A 22,191-nucleotide genomic window follows, 5' to 3' on the forward strand; every position below is an offset into this window, starting at 1 on the left:
TTATGTTATACATTGTAACACATAATATATAGGGATGAAAGCTTTTGCCCGTGTTTTAGTCCGCTGATAAAATCCCGGGACAGTACGAAGGTAAAGGAGGAAACGATCTTTTTGAATGCCGAAATTTTAGTCTTGACACCGATCTTAAGTTTAAGGGTACTTCGGCGTTAGGTGCCAGTTTATGAATTGCTGAATTAAATTTTCAAAGCAAAGTCTGAAAAGTGTCCGAGTTTTATAAAAAAACATTACCTATGTCAAATAACTATCGTAAATAATAGTACGGTCTATATTAATTTTCTTCTCTTTTCTTGTTATTCATATAATCAATTCTCTTATCTTTTGTTCGTTCAAAATATTGAGTTGTTTGGTAGAAATCGCTTATAAGTGATTAAGTAGCCTATTGTACTTAGTAACCTATGCCTATGCCACAGTATTACAATATTTCCTATAATATTTTAATACTGTGCCTATGCTATGTATTAAAACATAACGACTGCTCTGCGTTTCCTTTGTCTAAAACAAAGAGTATTCATTCATTCCTATATTATTTTCCTCGTTGGTTTTCTTAGTAAGCCGTGATAAGAATAATTATCTGTCCAACCCTCTCTTGTTTTCATGTTTTGGACACATAATAAACAATAAACTATTATATTGTGTCTTTATAGCAATATTTCCCCCTCAGCCATTTACATTATTACAAACATTATTATAAATAATTATTTATAATTATTTATACTATTTGCTCGACATTGAAAACAAACACAGATTTCAAATCCTGTTCCTATAACTCCATAATATATGAAGGCTACATTTCCCAAATACTTACATTATTTAGATTTATAATTTGGATAAAATAATTCCAAAGATATCTTCAAGCATTATTATCTATAATCTGGTTACAAAATAACTATAATATTCAGAACCAACTTCATGAAAACAAAGGCCTAAAGTTCCCATCTGTTTCAACCTAATCCTATATTCTGGCATCCAACGTGGGTCATAAAGTTACGCTTTCCTTTGTCCAGCAATCTCGGCAAGCTCGTTAAATATGAATTCTTCTTTATCTCTCCCATTCTTTTCGAGTAAATTTTGTATCAGTGTTTTGTTCAACGGAAGAGTCATTGTTATGTCGTAGTGTGACAATGAGCAATTAGGAGCTTTTCAGAAGGGGAACGTTAAAGTAATTGATTTTATTCTTTAACGTGATAGACATAAGACGTAAAGTGTTTAAAGGATTTCTTTTTTGATTTTGTCGTTCAATTAGTTTTGTATCTAATATTTGTAATATTGTATTGTAATGCTTAGGTTTGGATTTTCTCTTTTGACTCTCTTTTTATGAAATTTACCTCAAATAATGCCCTAATATAATAAGTTCATGTAAAAATCGTACTAGTAATATTGAGGACCACCTACCTTTTTCAAAAAATCTATACTTATAATAAATCTGTAGAGAGGCCAATTCTGTACATGAAATATATTTAAAAAAAAACTATGAAGGGGTGATAAGGGATCGCTACTGATGCCAAAAATGCAATCAGTAAAATTTTTGTCTGTCTGTCTGTCTGTCTGTCTGTCTGTCTGTCTGTCTGTCTGTCTGTATATTCGTTATAGAAACAAAAACTACCCGACGGATTTTAACTAAATTTGGCACAATTATTCTTCATACTCCTGGGCAGGTTATAGTAAAAGAATCATGTAAATCGGTGTAGAGACACCAAAGTTATACATGAAATACGTTATAAGTCATCGCGCGTGAATACAGAATCATGCCATAAGGATTATTTTTGTGTATCAGTTGCCGCGTTCGACGCGCTGCGCGGCGGGAGCTATAAAAATTAAAAAGGCGGCGGGTCTGCACCCGTTTCGCGTTGTCACGGCATCACGTGTGAATGGCTGAACCGATTTCGATTATTCTTTTCTATTATATTCCTTGAAGTACGAGGATGGTTCTTATGTAGAGAAAACGTAAATATGTACCACGGGCGAAGCCGGGGCGGACCGCTAGTCTTTAAATAAAACAGAAGTTTTCTTATACCAATTGGTCCGTTATTTATTTCAGCATTATTAATTTGCCAATTTCTTTATTTCAGTTATGGAATGGTATTAACGACATAAATCAGCGGGAAAATTAACTCAAAATGGCGGAAGCTGAGGGAGGAGCGAGTGAGCAAGATGATGTTTCATTCTTGCGAACGGTAAGATTTTTAATATTTTTATATTATATTTAATAGAGAGAATCTGATACTAATAAATGTATAAGTTATAGGTATTGATAGTTTCATCTAGAGATCAGGGGAAAAAATATGTCATTTTAATTCATTGTTATACAAGAAATAAGCTTTTTAAAGTATAGGTTCAGCATCTAGAAGAAATTGATCGTAAAAGTTTCCTGATGATATTATGATGTTCCTGAAACAAATAAATAAAATACCGTTCATAATCGATTCATGGTATTTCTCTATTTAATTTAATATGTAAAATAAGTACTTAGCCAAGTATATAGCCAAAAGCGTAAACACACACATATAGGGTACCTACAGTAAATCGGTCTACAAAGTTTTTCCTTATTTCTCATAAACTAGCTACAAGTTTGCCAACCACGCCACAATTTCCATGCATTATCATATAACCATTCTGCACACAATTTACTTACCATATTTCAGCCTTTACGAGTTTTGTTTTGCTGTACCCTGTTTTTCTGTATAGGTACGTATAAAAGTCATCAATATCGGTAGAATAATTTTATATCTACTTACTGAAAATATAAATTTTAGATGTTTACTATATTTTATATAAATTAAGGCTCTAAAACTAGCTAGAACAAGCGTCTCACTAGCTCTCTACCAAATATAGAAAAACTAGCTGTGCTCCGCGGTTTTACGCGCATTGCTCCGGTCCTATTTATAATATAGCCTTCTTGGATAAATTGATTATCTAACAGCGAAATAATTTTCAGTGATTACCGCGTTCAAGCAACCAAACGAACAAACACTTAAGCATTATAATATCAGTTAGATATCCTCACTTTGGTTTGTATTTGAGTTTATACATTACACACGAACGTATTAAATTCGCTATACAATTCTACTACCATAGATAATATAATAATAAACTGCTTCGTAATACGTATTCCCTTAAATACTATATTTCACAAGTGAAGTGCCATTATCGCATAGTTTACACATGAAGGCCATAATGGTTCCTTGAAAACGCAGCCTCTACGCAACCTTGACCCAACTGTGTCGGAACTTTAGAGGATAGCTTCAAAGATTAAATTTAATATTGTATAGCGCAAAGTTTTGGGGTAATGTTGCGATTTACGGATTATGTTCGCGAGTTAACTGCTAATTTTGGGAGGTTGTCGGCAAATTTTAGGGGAATTTATTAATATTGGATTAATGAGAGAAACAAGGAAAGTAATAAAACGGGTAATAAGCAATACTAGTACATAAAATTGGAGCGTTTGTTTATACCCTTTTTATGAAATAGAAAAGAAATATCTATAATAGTGTATTTTAGAAAACTAATTCGGATGTATATAAAAAATAATTAAGAAAGTAATTCGATTCTTGCCTAGATTTACATACATATTAACTTTTTCCTTATTTCAAAAGAAAATCGATTACCTATTTAAAATACCTACTACGTTATCACTAAGTACCTATAGAAAATTAATATGGTGCTTGTATCTAGATCAAAAGATTTCAGTATAATAAGAAAATTGATAAGTTGCCGCTCTCATTAATCTGATAAAATGTTAAGTGTACAAAGCCGCCGGCTTCCATGAATCACAAATGAAAATTACCCTGTTAGCGATTATTGAACAAGATGTATAACAAAATAATCGATTTCACCTTCACAATGAAAGCTATGACACCATAACGGTATAACATTTATGATACTTACTGTGTAAAATGCTGGTAATAAAGCGGTAGTTAATTTCGTTGTAGGCAAGCAATTTTCACTGGCTTAAATAACTTTTATTGTTATATTATTAACGTTAATAATAAAAGATGAAGCCTTTAATTATACTTAGCCGATAAAAGAATGCTGTATGTTTCTTCTCTGCTGTCTATTCTTCTGTATTACCTGAACTTATTTTTTGTTGAAGCGTTTGTTGGCGTGATTTCAAAGCCATACCTAATAGGTTTATATTAGATAAAAAATAACACAAAAATAAAACAATGCTAAATTACCTCTCATCAAAAGCTTTTTTGTCCAACGATTACCACATCATGAAGCTCAAATGAAGACATTACGAAACTGTGACGTCACCACGAGGAATTCAATCAAACATGTAGTATAATGACATGAGCATTTAACTATTTTCGTCACTTGATTCAGACCCGGGAATTGGCAAGAAATTGGAATTAATTATTTATAGATATGGTATTAGTTAAATAAACAATTATGTTATTGAGAGGAAAATTTCGTTGAAACGACTTTATACAGTTTACCTACGTCTTAGTTATTTATTTCAGATTATTCATCCATATAATTGTTACTAGTATAATGACCTTAAAACTATGTAGTATTATAATTCGTATTAGTGCTTGAAACCGATCTTTGATCAAAAGTAATATTGTTAGTCTATTTGTGTGTAGCGTAATAATATCTGGAACCACGCTTTTTATCTGAAAAATGAATTCGTCACGTGAGCTTTTAACAAAAAACATTTTTGATGAAATTGTAAAATTAGTGACTATTGCAGTGACTCTGTATTAGCTCTTTGATACAATGTTTATAAATGATAACAATAGTATCTAGTATAACATCAATATATATAGAGGTATATAGAGGTATAATAATTAATATGGCCAAATTCAACGGTAATTTCCAACAATTCTCAGTTATCAAGATTAACAAATCTCTATTTCTGGCCAAAGTAACACAATCCCTTGAGATTATGCTCCAGTAACACACTTCACTTAAACCATAGTAACACACATTCTCAATTAGGACGAGCACAGAGTAAAAATAATAGTATGGTCCTTCAAGCCGGTTGTAGAAGGCAATACAATTATTTAGTTTCTTTCGCACTCAAAGTACATGAGTTAATAAATAGTACAGAGACGAAGCTTCTTACGAACGTGAAGAATTCTTACCTATTTTCATAGTGCTGAAACTAATTAAATAAAATTTATTTACTTACCTTTTGTAACTAATCCTTTTGATGAATGAATTATGTTAGATTTACTGTTATTTTTGAAGTGAAACTTCTTTAGGCTCGTTGAGAGTAAAATTTCAAGGTCGCAATTAGCAATACCATCACGTCATGGAGCAAGGCGACAATTTTGGTATCTTTTAATCTTGCCAAAGAAGTTTCACTTCTGACAAGTGTGCACAGCACACACGGCTTTTTTATATGATTATTCACAGTGCAATAAAAAACTATTATTAATAATAAAATACCAAGATTTTTTCATAAATATAAACTATAATTACTTTCATCTGCAAAGACAAACAACCATGATATTTTTAAACTGGCTTAAACATTGAACACTGGTTAATTTCAAATTTCCCCTTTCGTATGTACTATTTATTTACTCATGTGCTTCAAAGTCAACACTATATAGCTATGTACCTTCTACACATTATAACATAAAAGCTATTGCTAAAGAAATTGAAAGACTTGAAAGGAATTTTCACGCTTTTCCCTTCAATGGCGGAAAATTAGCTTCCCTTTTAATGCTTCGATTACGACTCTAATGAAAGTTTTTCAATTTCTACTAGATTTATCGAGACATTTTCTTTTTTCGCTTTTCTATTTACAATCTATAAAAATGACAATAACTAATTGACCTTAGCGACAATAGTTTATTTTAAATTTAGGATGCTTTTCCACCAATAATGTGCGAGGATGTGTAGCGAGGAATGTGTTTGTAACATTTATGGTTTGTAAATAACCAATCGTTTCAAACTTCAAACTAAATCTTGTATTACAAAGCTGAAGAGTTTGTTTGAACGCGCTAATCTCAGGAACTACTGGTTCGATTTGAAAAATAATTAATAAGAATATATTTCAGTGTTAGATAGCCCATTCATCGAGGAAGGCTATAGACAATTTCTCATCACGCTCAGAGAGTGGAGCCACGCGGGTAATAAAGTCAACAATATGAAATAATTATGATGATATAGTATATCCACAAATTGAAAGGCTTTTATAAAATTAAAATACGTAGCCTTGGTCAATCAATGGCATTATGGCTCAAATTTAACTACATAGAATAAGCTACTTTAATTAAATAATAACCAAGCATTACAGTCTATAGAATTTCTGCTGCTACTTTATCTATACTAATATTATAAAGAGGAAAGGTTTATATGTATGTATGTATGGTTTTCACGCATAAACTACTGGACCGATTTTGATGAAATTTAGCACAGATAATTTTTAGACCCTGAGAAAGAACATAGGCTACCTTTTATTGCGAAATATGTACCACGGGCGAAGCCGGGGCGGACCGCTAGTTAGACATAATTACATAATTAGATCAAAAGACCTCTCTATCCGTAACAAATAGTTGATTAGACTATTATTTTTCAACCGACATCAAAGAAGAAAGACGTTCTTAACTGTTTTTTTTGTTGTGGAAAAAAAAAATTTGTATATTTTTCTTGGTTGTCAGAACTTACCGTCTTGGTCCGATTGCTTACGGAACATTATTCATTTTTTAATGGATTTAAAAATTAAATACAAATTTAGCGTAAATTAAAAGCATTTGCCTATATCAAAGTCGATTAAAATCTTAAAATAATCTCTGAAAATCTCTCCTAGACAATAATAATATAATCTTTATATATACAGAGTTAGATAATATGATTTTGCTGTTTTGAATAATAATAAAATTTGGCATCAGCTGCAAGGAACGAGCAAGGAATTGACTCATAAATATTTGTATGTGTTTATGTAATAATTTACTCACCCTTTTGGCTAGATGATCCCCATATAATTTAAATATATATCATCTGTTTACTGTACCTTTCTGTTTATTTATAGGTACTTACATTTAAATCAATATTAAATTTATATACATTACCTTTTTGGGAAAAGTTCGTAGGATTATATAAGCTTCATTATAAGTTCCATAATAATTTTATTTGTAAGGTATATCACACAAAGTGTTTTTCTTACCTGCTTTTCAATCTTCTTGGCTAATCTTCTCTAGAGGATGACATAATTCTTGAGTTACATAGTTCTTAAGTGACACAAAGTTTATGTTTCTATTAAAATTCTGGCTCTCTCTACATTCAGAAAAGTAGTGAAATCTTAAACACATGGAAAATAAATAGATCATAATATAATATCAAAGCATAAATATTTTGTTTGATGTTATTGTTCAACATTCCCAAAAAAAGAATGCTCTATTATCAAGTCTCTCGCTCTTCCCACATCGAAAAAAAGGTTTCAAATTCTAGAAAGTTTCCTAATATTTTTTCAATGATGTCCTGTTTTACAGGTGATATTCATTTCATGTTCATTTAGCTTATCACACAGATAAAAAAGTTAAAATTACCAATATTATATAAAAATATATATCACGAAACTACAGGAAGTCAGGGTCGCTATTTGAAATTTGTTACTCCTTATTTAAAAATATTTATTTAATCGTTATCAACAAGACCTAAACGAGTATTAAAGTATTAACAATATTTCCTACAGGAAGACATGGTGTGCCTGTCTTGTACGGCCACCGGAGAGAGGGTCTGCCTGGCAGCCGAGGGGTTCGGTAACCGGCACTGTTTCTTGGAGAACATCGCCGATAAGAACATACCACCCGATCTATCGCAGTGTGTTTTTGTTATTGAACAGGTATGTTTATTGTTTATTTATAAATTTTTATAATGCGATCGATAAGATCGACTCAGTAAAGTAGCAAAAACAGTAAAAGTATTGTTTTGGAGAGCAGATGAAATTGCGTAGTTAAGTTATTTAGCAAAAGAATCGTCTCTAATGTTAAAGTAATTTTACGCACATTATAGCAATCTCGAATATAAGCTTATCTCGGAAATGTAAAGTCTATTCTAGTCATCTATACACGTGTTGATAAAAGTTTATTAAACAGCAACTCATTAGATATAATTTGGATATAAAAGTAGAATATGATTAAAAGTGATAACATACCTTAATGTGCTGCTACACGGTTTAATTTCCCTCGATGAAAATAAGATCCGAAACATGAAGACTGCTTGTAGTGTAACATTGCCATTACTGTAAAAGTACAATCGACAATCCCTTTACATAACAGGGTTTTTCTAAGAACTCTATAATTACTATTAAGAAATAACTCGGGTACAATGACCTTCAAGTCCTCGATAGCCTCGTCCTCGTCCTCCATCTCGAAAATTCGATAGCAGCTTTCATTAATATTCTGTAATATAGTTCCATATATATAAATATCTTTTATATTTGAGCCAAAGTAATTAAAACTTCAATAATGGTTTGTTTATTTACTCATTTATAGTTCATGGCTAGACAAACACATTTCTCCATTTAGCCCTAATAAGAAGAAGTTATGAGCGAAACCACTATAATATGCTAGGCTAGATTATAAATTTTATGTTCCCTAAAAGATAAGATTGCTTTTCTTCGGAACAAGAATTATATAAAGAGTGAATTGCTGGATTATTAGCTTTATAGTTAGGTGGCCAATTTTTTTGCATACTTGAAAGGTTCAGTGTTTTATTCCTTTTTCTCGTGATCTGAAACAAAAATTATTAGAAATCATTAAATATTTCATGTGCTCTATTTTAAATTGGGATAGATTGCGTAAATTATTCCGGGTATGTATAATGACTACGGTTTAGATGAATGATTTTAACAAGGTACTATTAATTAGTAAGTATAAATATTTTTTACCACCTCCTTGGTACAGTGGTTGGCGCTTGAGCGTAGAACCGAGGGGTCCAGGGTTCGATTCCCGGAGGAGACGAAGAAAAAAAAATGTCTCGGTCTGGCAGGACACAGAAGGCTGATCACCTACTTGTCCCTAAAGAAAATCGATCAGTGAAACAGATGTATGAATAATGCATCTGCCCCTTACCTCACTACGGGGACACGGGACTTCACTATATATGTATATACCTACATATTTTTATATAAATAATTTCTCTTTTCTAGGCTTTATCAGTAAGAGCTCTCCAAGAATTGGTAACAGCTGCTGGTTCAGAGACCGTAAGTATTATACAAATGTACATTATTATTTAATAATAATTATGTGTTTAACAAATATGTACATTACTTAGACAAATGTTTCACTTTTTATAATTTTTCCAAACTCTTCAAGAGATACACTTGTATGGAAAATTCTTTAGTGTTTATTTATTTATTTAATTGAATTCTGTGTGGTAGATATTCAAAGATAAATAAGAATAATACATCTAACATTTATCAAGAAATCTAAAGGGGATGGATTTATCGCTAAAAGCGATTTCTACAAGCCAACTTTCTACTTTCCAAATGACACTTATGTTTTCACTTATTTTTGTATATAATAAGATAAACACTAAAGAATTTATCCAAGTCAATATAATTTTTCAAAAATTCAAATTCTGATTGAGAATTGCATTCTATATTATTATAACATGTAATATATGTTTTCATTTGTAATTAATTTTCCCGTTTTACGTATTGCTTTCGTGTTTAAATTTTCCAGGGCAAAGAAAACTTGTTAGTGAGTATACGAAACAAGCGCGAACGCGGTAAAATATTAGTCGTGACGATTATATCATTCAGAGTTAAAATTGAATAAATTCAAATAAATAGTTAAAATATATATCTGTTCATTTATTGCATTTAATGTTTTTATGAAGATAAGAACATCACTTAAAGTTGTGCTTAAAGTAACTAAACTTTTTTATTACATGCATCGTCTGATTGTAAAACGTCAGCCCTATTTTTATATTTTATAATAATTTTATATAAGCTTTTATTTACAATTTTAATTCAGGACAAAACAATATAGGACATGATTGTTATTGTATATAATATGTAAATTGGGTAATTTGTTATAATATTTAACCAATAAATGAACAGATCTATGAACTTATGCAATATATTAATATGCAAGTTTAAAACTTTTAACTCATTATGATATAAATCTCCAATAAAATAAATGTAAAAAGTAAACAAAAAGTTAAAAAGCAAATGATATTTTCGTCTCGACTGTACTTGCATGACTCATCACTGATTTTATTGGCAAATAGTTATTTCAAAATCTTTTGTACAAAATTAGTCTAATAATAATCACTATTTATTTTGGCACTTCATATTAATTTTATTCATGGCGCTTTTCAAAATTTAATTATCAAGAGTTTTTATTAATTTTCATGGTAATAAGTAGAAGTAATATTAATCCGTAGTTTGTATTGCTCGAAAACATTTTAAATCATTTATCTTCTATATCGAGTTTCATATCAATAAAAAAGAGCGTAGGTATGTGCCGAGCACACGTGTCAGAAGTGAAACTTCTTTGGCAAGATTCAAAGATACTAAAATCATCGCCTTACTCCATGACGTTTTTGTCATGACGCGACCTTGAAATTTTACTCTCAACGCGCCTAAAAAAGTTTCACTTCAAACAATACAATACGTTCAATAATTATAGTTATTTCTTTACTATTTTAATAAGATACGGACGATTAAATTTGATTTATCTCTCTCTCGACGAAATCAAAACAAAATGCTTCACTTTCCTACACATAACACAGGACATATAGGTTGTTAGCTATTCGTTCAATCTATCTGAGATTCCATTTGTACTTGCATCCGGGAAAACATCCGTTTAACATCAGCTATAATAGAAGAATAATAGAAGGAAAGCTGTCACAGATTAAATAACAGCATAGATGTTAACATTTATGAATGTAAATTCAGTTTGAATAATTTATTCAAATAACATTATTATTATTCAATTTAAATTCCAATTTATGAATTGCTTTTAACGATTGCCCGCGTGGTATATAATTTTTCGTGGTAAATTTTCATCCCCTATTTTATTTATCTTGGGGGGAATTCAGTCAGTCAGTCCTTTGCGTATTATAATATTATACCCGTCGTATTATGTATCGACTACACTTAAATACTTTTTAGCTATTGAAAAATTGTCCACGTTAATTCAATTTCAAACATTGATGAGGGCAAAACATGCAATATTTAGTCATTATTTCATATTATAACTTTTAGTTTTTTGACTGATTTGGTTATAATAGACCATAAGTAATAAGTTCGTTCGGCATTTTTTTTCTTTTGTCTGCGGTAAGAAAATATTTTTTAAATATATTCTGTATACAAATGATCGGAAAATTTTGTTACTGAGATGGATGAAAATCAGTCAGTGTGAAATAAGGAACGCTCCTAGTGTTAGTTATTTACATTTTAGATGGAGCTAAGAATATTTTCTCAAATTATTATGCTCAGATATTGTTTACACTTTTTTATACATCTGTTGTTTATATTGTATACAAATGTTACCTATACGTACACATTCTTAAAACATAAAATAATTGTTTTCATCTAAATTCTTTGATCACGGAATTTGCATGCTACCATGATTTTATTAACAAACATATTAATTAATATTTTGAATATCATCACATCGTATTCATAAACCATCGAATTCTACACTTTCTGACTTTTACTGCACAATTTACTATAACTTTAACACGTTATTTAAAAATTATTATTTATTATTAACGAATATAATATTTTCTCAAGCAATTTTGGAACTAAGTTTATCAATTTTTATTTGATAGACTTTGTAGTTGGAAAGTAACTATTATCTTCTAGTTCTAGTAGTTTTTGGTTATTTACCTCATTTATGATAAGTTCTATGTTTTATATTTATTTTTTTTTACAGGGAAAAGGCACAGGCTCAGGTCATAGAACATTGCTATATGGTAATGCTATTTTGTTGCGCCATCTTAACAGTGACATGGTAAGTTTATTTGTGTAATTCAATTAACAGAATGTTTACAGTATTATATCTAATTAGACACGTTACACGTATACCTACATTATTAATATGTAAAATATAAACTACGAAAATACTGGTTTTATCCGCGATTTGTCGGATTACAATTACGTGGGTATGAGAACATATAATTTGTTACATATTGCAAGTAATTTAATTTTTTTTTTTATTAATTAACCACTTTATCGACAAAGGTGTACAAATAAGCTTTCCTTTTTGTCAAATTCTTGATAGATACCTATATTTTATACTGATATATTGACCAAATAAATACCTACTCTCATAGTAATAACGTTCATTCTTATTACCTACTGGCTAATACGTCAGAAAAGCTTTAGTATTAAAAAAGCGACAAAGCTTAAACTATAATCTTATTTCTCGCGCCCTTGAAATAGTTTTAAAATTCAATATTGAACGCGCCGCATTGCGCTTTAGAATAACTTATAGGTGATCTGGGTTACTACTCTAACTAGTGTTTAAGTGAAATTATATTTTAGTAAAGACAAGAAATAAAAAAATGTGAAGAGGTAGACTCTATTTTTTCAATAAACATGGTGCGTAATGTAACTCGGTGAAAAAAAGCTTTTATAATGAAGTCAAATCAAATATTTTACGTCAACCAAAGCAAAATAAATGTAAACTATATAGTTAGGATAATAATAATTAATAATGTCGTTGTTTTTTTTATAAAATAGGTTCTGTAATTGAGAAAAATATTCTTCTTTCTAACCTTTCTTTCCTCAGTAGGTACCTACTGTATTCATATCAGTTTATAAAATTAATGCATGAGGCACAAACAAGCCTTTCATCGGTAATTCATAATTGTATTTGATTAATAGTTCACTCGCATCAGTCTTTTTAATTTACTAAATGATCGTAATTTCCCAGGAGCATGCTTTGCGTGCCTATTTAAAATCAATGACTAAATGCTAATAGATTTTTTATTAAAAAGGTCTTATAACGTTTTCTTTTACTACCAGTTATTTAAAATGGAATTCCAATTTATAGCAAAGAAATTATCATTATTTTAAGTATAGCAGAGCCTTTTAAAGACATAAGGATTTAGGACCGTTTATTAATTGATAAACAATAACATTTCAAAAGAAAGGAATAAGTACAATATTATAAAGTTAAACAAGACTAAAATTCAGAAATTAAACAATATTGGTCTTACCACTAAATAAAGTCTAACTTTAAACCAGCGATGTGTCACTTTAATAGTTGCTTAAGTGAAATACGACAAAACCAGATTAAAGAGAACCCGCGCTTAAAGTTAAACCCTGACTAACTTTTTTGTGGTAAGACAGTAAAACTCTACTTACACAGAATAATTATTGCTATACTTTATTCTCTTTATAAGGGAATCACAAAGCGGTCTAAACGCAAATTAACGATACCATATCTATATTATTTAAAAAACTTACCAATAAATTTTTTTCAGTACTTAGCCTGTCTCTCCACGTCATCATCTCAAGATAAGCTGGCCTTTGACGTGGGTCTGCAAGAGCATTCGCAGGGCGAGGCGTGCTGGTGGACCCTGCATCCAGCTAGCAAACAGAGGTATACATGAAAAAGTGTATTGTAAATCAGAATTGTTTATAAGTTACTAGCTTTCCGCCCGCGCTTTCAATGAAAAAACCCGCATAGTTCCCGTGGGATTTCCGGGATAAAACCTATCTTATGTGTTATTCCAAGTTACCCTCTATATGTGTGCTTAATTTCATTGTAATCAGTTCAGTAGTATTCGCGTGAAAGAGTAACAAACACACACATACACATCCATCCTCACAAAATAAGGTAAACTAAATAATAAATATTATTTTATTTATTCAGATCTGAGGGTGAAAAGGTCCGTGTCGGTGATGACTTGATTCTGGTATCAGTTGCTACTGAAAGATACTTGGTAAGTTAATTTTATACGTAAAATAGCTTTAAACTGTTTCCTTTAAATATATACATTTACTGCTATTCTAAAATAGAGGTTTTTTACATTTATGGCTTCTTTGACATCAAATAGCTCTTCAATCTTTTATGCGAACTTTTATACCTCTAGTGGGACTTAAAAATGCTATTAATAAGTATAAGGGTGTGCGTAAAACGGATATTCGTTATTGCCCATAAATATATATACATACATACATTAGTTATTTATTATGCATCTGCCCTAGAAGGAAATATTATCTTCACGTGATGCAAACGTACATGCAAAAAATAAGGTTATGTTTATTTCATTGATATGTTATGTATGTATGTGTATTCGCTCTATGAATACAGGATAAGATGGCTTAGAGTTTTGTAAGCAAAATCTGTATTCCTATAAAATAAACTGCTAATTGTTTTTCTTCTTCTTTATAAATGCAACAAATAGGTAATAGGTAAACTTGAGAACAACTGGACATACACATTAATATATTTATCCTTATATTTTCTAGATAAAAGCCTTCAAAACAAACACCTACATAACTATTGATTTATTCCAGCACACAACAAAAGAAAACGAAGTATCCATAGTGAACGCGTCCTTCCACGTCACCCATTGGTCGGTACAACCGTACGGCACGGGTATATCCCGTATGAAATACGTGGGTTATGTGTTTGGAGGGGATGTACTACGGTTCTTCCATGGGGGGGACGAGTGTCTCACTATACCTAGTACTTGGAGTAAAGATGGGGGGCAGAAGTGAGTTTACGTTTGATCAATCATATGAATTCAGTACAGTAACAGGTACCTTCTAGGGAAGCGCGTACCATCTTAGACCACATCTCAGCTTAAAATCAGGCGAGATTGTGGTCAAGCGCTTCCCTATCGACAATAAAAAAATATTACATTCATGTTATGGTTAAAACTTAAAAGGCTTTAGAACTATTTTATTTAACAAATACTTTACGTACAAACGTACTACGTGTTCAGAAATAATAGAATTTAAAATGGATGTAAAACGCACTTCATTTAATAAAATGCAATACTTACCTACTACTGTTATAATTATTCTGTAACTTGCTAAGAAAGATTAAGATTCAGAATTCATATGATACATTTATATTATATTTAATCGTTTGAATTGTAAAACTACCAATAAACTAGTTAAGGTTAACTGTAGGTTAGTGGAAATAAAATAAAAAGTAAAGGAACAGAATCTGTTAGTTAAAATAACAAATATAATGTATCGAATATGCAAGACAAAGCTTTAAAACACTATCGTACAAGCTAGTCATAAAACTCAATCTACCAAAACAATAAAACATAACACCCAAAATAAACTTACCATTCCAGTATCGTGGTCTACGAAGGCGGTTCAGTGATGTCACAAGCCAGATCTCTGTGGCGGCTCGAACTGGCCCGAACTAAATGGGCTGGTGGCTTCATCAACTGGTACCACCCCATGCGGATCCGGCACATCACTACGGGTCGATACTTGGGGGTAAATGACCAGAATGAGCTGTATTTGGTTAGCAGGTACGGTAGTATTATTGTCATTTCACTATATTGTTAAAACTCAACTATTTTGATGGGGCTTGACATGGTCTTGACCTCAGCAGCTTCATACACGACGAAATGATAACTTCAAACTATTTTGTATGTTTGTTAAAATTAACAAAAAGAAACAACGATTGTAGAATGTTTTTAGTAAACCACCATCATCTCAGTAAGTCACGGCAATCGAGATAAAACGACTAGAATTTCGATACTTAGTAGGGGAGGCCGGGGTTCAAAGTGCCGGGGGTAGGTTGTTCCGATTGAAATAGCTACGCCAAGAAAAGAGATAGCAATAAGTGTGAAGTGCATCGCGAAATGTCATATCATCGCGCCATTGCGTCAGTCATTTTAGTGACGGTCTGCCCGCGTGTTAGCGTGGTACTCGATTGGTGACACTCAAACATTACGTAAGTAAATTTTTTCGTCATCATACTTTTTGGTCTATTTCAATCAATTTTCTAGCTATTTGTGTGTTACTTGCTATTATCTGTCGAGCAAACTATAGTGATTAACTTTTTAATATCGTTTTTGGCTTTTTCAAACGTATTCTATCATAATTGGATGTTACTTTAGAAAATGAAATTTGGGGTTCCAAGTTCCTCTGGTGGGGGGCTAGTTGTTCCGCGGAACAACCTGCCCCGTAACGAACAAGTTAATAATAAAATTAAAACTTTGTTTTAGGATGAGAAACTATAAACGAAAAACCGAACGGGGCAAGGTTTCATTTGAGCTTTTGAGTCTGAAGCAATTAAACCTTTACCAAAAGCACCGCCAAGATCGTGTGTAACACTAACAACCAAGCGACGAATAAGAAAATCAGCAATACTGACAGATACGCCTGAAAAGAATGCTTTGGCTGAAGAAAAAGCAAGAAAAGTAAAGAGCAATAGTAAAATAAAGACGAAGGAAGTTGAAAAAAGAGTCAGAAAGAATAAAGTAACTGGTAAAAACAAGCGAAATTATAAAGAGGCAAGTAAATCCGCAAATGTTTAAGAAAATGTGAAAAGGAAACTACTGCAAGAAGATCATCATGGAAGTGATAGTGAAGAAGAGACAAGAGACCATGGAATGGTATTGTCTAATAAATTGCAATTTATATTCCAATTCACGACCAGGTGAACAATGGATTGAATGCGTGATGTGTAAGAATTGGGCTCATTCAAAATGCCTGAAATCTGAAGATGTTCATTCTTATGTTTGTCAAAATTGACACTGAATATTTTTTTAAGTTACTGAAATGGATCTGTTTTTTCAGAGTTGGTTATAAGTTTAGATTATTGATCTCAGTAAAGTCATTGCTATAAGACTGAATTAAGAAACTATAACTCGAAATGTTAAAATTTGTTATTTATTGTGTTTTCATTAAAATTAATAATTTTGTTTTTTTTTTGACAAGCAAACGATTGTCGAAGTTGATTGAGTACTTAAGTAATATTAAAAATGTTTATTATTCTAAAATCTATTAATTAGGTTGAACTACACTTGTTATTATTGTATGTTTGCAGTTATGTTCATTACATTTTTTAATTTTGTTGAAAAGTTTGTAAAAAACATTAAGATTTTGTACTTTTCTAAATAAAACTCTAATAAATATTCAATTATACACCTAAGTTATTTTATATAATACCTTTCCAACTAATACTACATTATTAGGGACTGGAGTTGATAAGCGGAACAACTTACCTCAGCTGAGGAACAACCAGCCCCTTTGTGGGGTGAGTTGTTCCTTGTCGACTTTTTGCAGAAAAAATATCCTGAGCAATAATATATGCTTATTTCAAAGAACTTAAGTTTACAATTTGAAACAAGGATAAATTATGCACCATTAAAAATAGGAATCGTTGATTTTAAACCTTTCTATTACATTTATATTGCCTCCGACTCCAAAATCGGAACGTCGAACCCCGGTCTCCCCTACTCTTTTACTATTAACAGCAGATCATAATACATTATTAAACTAGTATATTAATAGGGAAGAATCTACAGTAAATTAGGGAAGAATCTACAGTAAATTAGGGAAGAATCTACAGTAAATTCAATACTCTACTACTACTTACTAAAACTACATTTAATAAAAACTGTTTTCCAGAGAGGAAGCGACCACAGCATCCTGCGCATTCTGCCTCCGTCAAGAGAAAGATGACCAGAAGGTGGTTCTTGAAGATAAGGATCTTGAAGTTATTGGAGCTCCTATCATTAAGTATGGTGATTCTACCGTTATTGTACAACACTCTGAAACTGGGTTGTGGTTGTCTTATAAGGTTTGTGTTTTAATAAATAACATTTGTATACAAAATTGTATTAAAAAAAACTTTAGTAATGACGCTAGTACCTACTAATAACTATATGATTAATTATACCGTCGTATGACAGAGATTTATCGAAAATTGCATAGTAATTCGATAGTTATTAAGTAATATCAATCAAAAACTAAATTATACGAGTAAATACGTTCGCTCTTATTAGTTTTTTGAACAATTACGATGTTACGATGTTTCCCATTAGGTACTTATTACGATTGACTAAACAAACAAAATATTATAATCAATTAGTAATTACTTACGTATTAATTTCAAATTACTGTAATGCCAATAAAAATATCTAAATAATTAATTTAAAATATAACCTGGAAAAGATAATATGTAGGTATATGCATTTACATTTATTCATAAAAATTGCTTTATCATTTATATTTCAGTCATATGAAACGAAAAAGAAAGGTGTAGGTAAAGTAGAGGAGAAACAGGCCATCCTTCACGAGGAAGGCAAAATGGACGACGGTCTTGACTTCTCTAGGTCACAAGAAGAAGAATCTAGAACAGCTAGAGTTATTAGGAAATGTTCTTCCCTATTCACCAAGTTTATTAAGTGAGTATATGATATACTAGGTGCGCTCCGCGATTTCACCCGCGTGGCTCCGCTCCTGTTGGTCTTAGCGTGATGTTGTATAGCTATAGCCTTCCTCGATAAATGGGCTATCTAAAACCGAAAGAATTTTTCAAATCGGACCCATTGTTCCTGAGATTAGCGCGTTCAAACAAACAAACAAACTCTTCAGCTTTATAATATGTATTAAGTATAGATAAGTATAAGTATAGATATATAACGTACTTATAATATAATATGAATCTTATTAGATAGGTAAGCGATACATTTTATTATTTAAAACTCGTAAAAATTACTTAGAGAAACTATTTTACTTTGATTAATAAGTAATTTGTTTTGCTACACGATTTAAATCAACATTCAACATGTGCCGTAATTAAATTGAAACTTTATAAAAATTACCAAAGTATAAAAAAAATTAACTGAAATACATCATGAGCAATACGTATACTTTTCAATAATACTTAAATTATAAAAATACTAAACTATGTATTAACGTTTACACCAATAAAATTCTAATTAAAAAACCATATTTCAGTGGCCTTGAAACTTTACAAGAAAACAGACGACACTCGATGTTCTTCGCGTCTGTCAATTTGGGCGAAATGGTCATGTGCCTTGAGGATTTGATCAACTATTTTGCACAGCCTGAAGAGGATATGGGTATGAACATTTTAATTTATCACGACAGATTTTAGTTAGGTAATAATAATTTCAGTAGGAAAAACGTAAATAATATTATAATTCATACCTTTGGCTAGTCGACGTTATTTTTGCACGCCTCATAAGCGAAGCGTTGAGGTGGGTAGGTACTACTGTCACTTCGCGCAAAACATCTGATTTTTCAAACTTCAAATGTCTTTATGTATCATACATTGCACTTGTAAGATAATACATACACACACATATTAAGAAAAAACACTATTTTTAACGTTCATGATATTTTTGATGTCATTTTTGTTATTTAAACTAGTTAAAAAACAGTTTAAAAAAGTTCTGTCTTGGACGTCCGTGCGTCTGTATGTGCGGATCCTTTTTCTTGTTAACACGATAGCGACCGAAATACTTTACTAATCGAGTCTTTTTTTTTCTCTTACGCTTGAGTATGCTCAGGAATAGAACCCTTTCATTTTTCAGGGTCTGATTCGATGTGGTTTAATTGTTATTAAATAAACAAAAATAAAAATTAATAAATATTTATTAAAAAAAAATTATGAGGCGTGCACTTTTGGATTTTCCAAATTATTTAATTTTTATTATGATTCGTACTTACTTTAGCTTTGGTTAGTGGTTTAATCTATTGGTAAGATAAAAGCTACAACTCACCGTAAGTTGAATGACCCCATATCCAAATATTCAGGCGTAGCGAAGGCTTTGCACTTCTGTTTAATATTACCTACATAATATTTCGTAAACGATTCGAGGCATCATCATCAAACAATTCGAACTTTTTCTCAAAGCATTTTCTAAATTCAATAATATTTCCTTCTGACCTTCTACATAATATTATAATAAAGAAACCTTAAAGAAACATATTATAATCACAATATAATTTTAATTTTTATAGTTAGTGCGTCTTGCGACCGTGTGTACTAGTAACATGTCACGTACGCCACTCGAAATTCGAATTTCGAATTTCATATATTTCCATACCGCCGCGCGGCGGTGTTTTTTTTTTTTTTTGTGAACAAACTTTATTTTTTTTATCCGACGCAAAAATAATAGACGAAAAAAATAAAATTTGTTTCACCATGTTAATGCTGTAAAATAAAAATATATAATTTAATGATCCGTATGACAAACCACGTAAAAATTAAAGTTCAGTTTCTTATAAATTTGCTGATCAAACATACGGCGTTACACCTACAGCATTAAATGAAACTTGTATTAAATGTATATTTTACTGAAAAATAACAAAATTGCTCGATCTTATTTACGATTTTTATTTTTATAACCACAAAACAAAACGAAAAGAAACAATGTACATGCATTTTACGTACCTGGCTGAATATACTTTTTTTTCTCTAGAACACGAAGAAAAACAAAACAGATTTCGCGCGCTCCGCAATCGTCAAGATTTGTTCCAAGAAGAGGGCATTCTAAATTTGATTTTGGAAGCTATAGACAAAATAAACGTGATTACGTCACAAGGATTCCTAGCCGGATTTTTGGCGGGAGACGAATCTGGACAAAGCTGGGATATGATTTCTGTTTATCTTTATCAATTGTTAGGTAAGAAATTATTTATTATATTTTAATGATTAATATTATTTGTTAAATAAAACAATGCAATCTTATTATATTTTAAATGTAAAATCGAAAGTTGTTGACATCGTGAATTGCATTGTTAGAAAAAAAGTTTACATCTGTCATTTTATCGAAAAAAAATAATAAGTAAATATGTTTGATTTATTTACAGCTGCTATAATCAAGGGCAATCACACAAATTGTGCTCAATTCGCGAATTCAAATCGTTTGAATTGGTTGTTTTCGCGTCTCGGCTCGCAAGCGTCTGGTGAAGGCACGGGAATGTTGGATGTATTACATTGCGTGTTGATTGACTCGCCTGAAGCTTTGAATATGATGCGGGTGAGTAATGGATAATGAATTAATATTAATAATTATTATGTTTGATACCATGTATTTGATACATTGAACGCCTTGCGTAATATTAATAGGTTTTCACTATTATGAACTATGCCGTAAAAATGTAGGATTCAATTACTTACATATCTCTTATATATAAAAATGAATCGCAAAATGTGTTGGTAAGCGCATAACTCGAGAACGGCTGAACCGATTTCGATAATTCTTTTTTTAATATATTCCTTGAAGTACGAGGATGGTTCTTATGTAGAGAAAACGTAAACATGTACCACGGGCGAAGCCGGGGCGGACCGCTAGTAGAATAATATAATACTGTGATGATATAATATTATGATCTTATTTTGTCAAGAATTAATTAACCAACGCATTGGTAGGTATTAATGCAAATTATTTCAATATTGTTTCATTGGAATTAAATTATACTTACCTTCACATATTTATTATATTTTTTGATACAATTAATTACGATTGTCTGAATTATGTAATATATTTTAGTTGGCTTATAATAATTTAAAAATAACAACACAATTTCTTTCCAGGACGAACACATAAAAGTTATCATTTCTCTATTAGAGAAACACGGTCGCGATCCTAAAGTGTTGGACGTGTTGTGTTCCCTTTGCGTCGGTAACGGAGTCGCTGTGAGATCCTCGCAGAATAACATCTGTGACTATTTGCTACCTGGGAAGAATCTATTACTACAGACTCAATTAGTTGACCACGTATCTAGGTAAGTTTCTAGTTTTCTACAGTTTAAATTAGTGCTGTGTGTAGGGAGGAGCCAAACTGTTGGATGTGTTGTGTTTTTTTTTTTTACATGTATTTACTTGGTGCTAAATAAAGTGTATTTATTTATTTATTATTTATTCGCTTTGCGTCGGTAACGGAGTTGTGAGATTCTCGACGAATCGCTATAGACTAGAAATGTTGTTAATAATGTGTTTATTAAAATCTTCGTCACTATATTTTTTGTTTTATATTCTTTTGTTTGAATAGCATTGATTGAAATAATAATTTGTGTCATAATATAGACCAATGATTGCCACAGCCTTTTGAAAATATAATTATTTCACTGTCGTTGCCATTGATCTACGTTTATATTGACTTATAATTTATTCATTCGCCAGTTTACTTATTTTCCATACAGTTCTAAAGTAAAGTTCTACTATATCTATAAACTTATCAATTAAAAAAAAAAAAAAAATAAATAAAAATAGTTTATTTCCTTTCTAAATTTTACACAATTTG

At 31.0% G+C, this 22,191-nt stretch overlaps 1 protein-coding gene across 1 annotated transcript in view; it reads left to right on the plus strand.

Annotated features, from left to right (window-relative positions):
- RyR (Ryanodine receptor) overlaps positions 1-22,191 on the plus strand; it is a 114,215-nt gene that overhangs the window by 14,976 nt on the left and 77,048 nt on the right. Inside the window, exons 2-16 of the mRNA XM_089711982.1 lie at positions 2,091-2,195; positions 7,664-7,813; positions 9,122-9,175; positions 9,657-9,674; positions 11,859-11,936; positions 13,414-13,532; positions 13,806-13,875; positions 14,453-14,652; positions 15,247-15,429; positions 17,540-17,711; positions 18,149-18,318; positions 18,875-18,999; positions 20,365-20,568; positions 20,756-20,925; positions 21,483-21,673. Of these exons, the coding sequence (XP_089568108.1) occupies positions 2,139-2,195; positions 7,664-7,813; positions 9,122-9,175; positions 9,657-9,674; positions 11,859-11,936; positions 13,414-13,532; positions 13,806-13,875; positions 14,453-14,652; positions 15,247-15,429; positions 17,540-17,711; positions 18,149-18,318; positions 18,875-18,999; positions 20,365-20,568; positions 20,756-20,925; positions 21,483-21,673 (1,961 nt within the window). The 5' untranslated portion in view covers positions 2,091-2,138. The remainder of the gene's footprint in view (positions 1-2,090; positions 2,196-7,663; positions 7,814-9,121; positions 9,176-9,656; positions 9,675-11,858; positions 11,937-13,413; positions 13,533-13,805; positions 13,876-14,452; positions 14,653-15,246; positions 15,430-17,539; positions 17,712-18,148; positions 18,319-18,874; positions 19,000-20,364; positions 20,569-20,755; positions 20,926-21,482; positions 21,674-22,191) is intronic.

The sequence above is a fragment of the Colias philodice genome, chromosome 27 (assembly GCF_061535455.1).
Source record: "Colias philodice isolate Cphi_HAF_F1 chromosome 27, ilColPhil1 Martin Lab GWU primary, whole genome shotgun sequence".
NCBI classification, from domain to species: domain Eukaryota; kingdom Metazoa; phylum Arthropoda; class Insecta; order Lepidoptera; family Pieridae; genus Colias; species Colias philodice.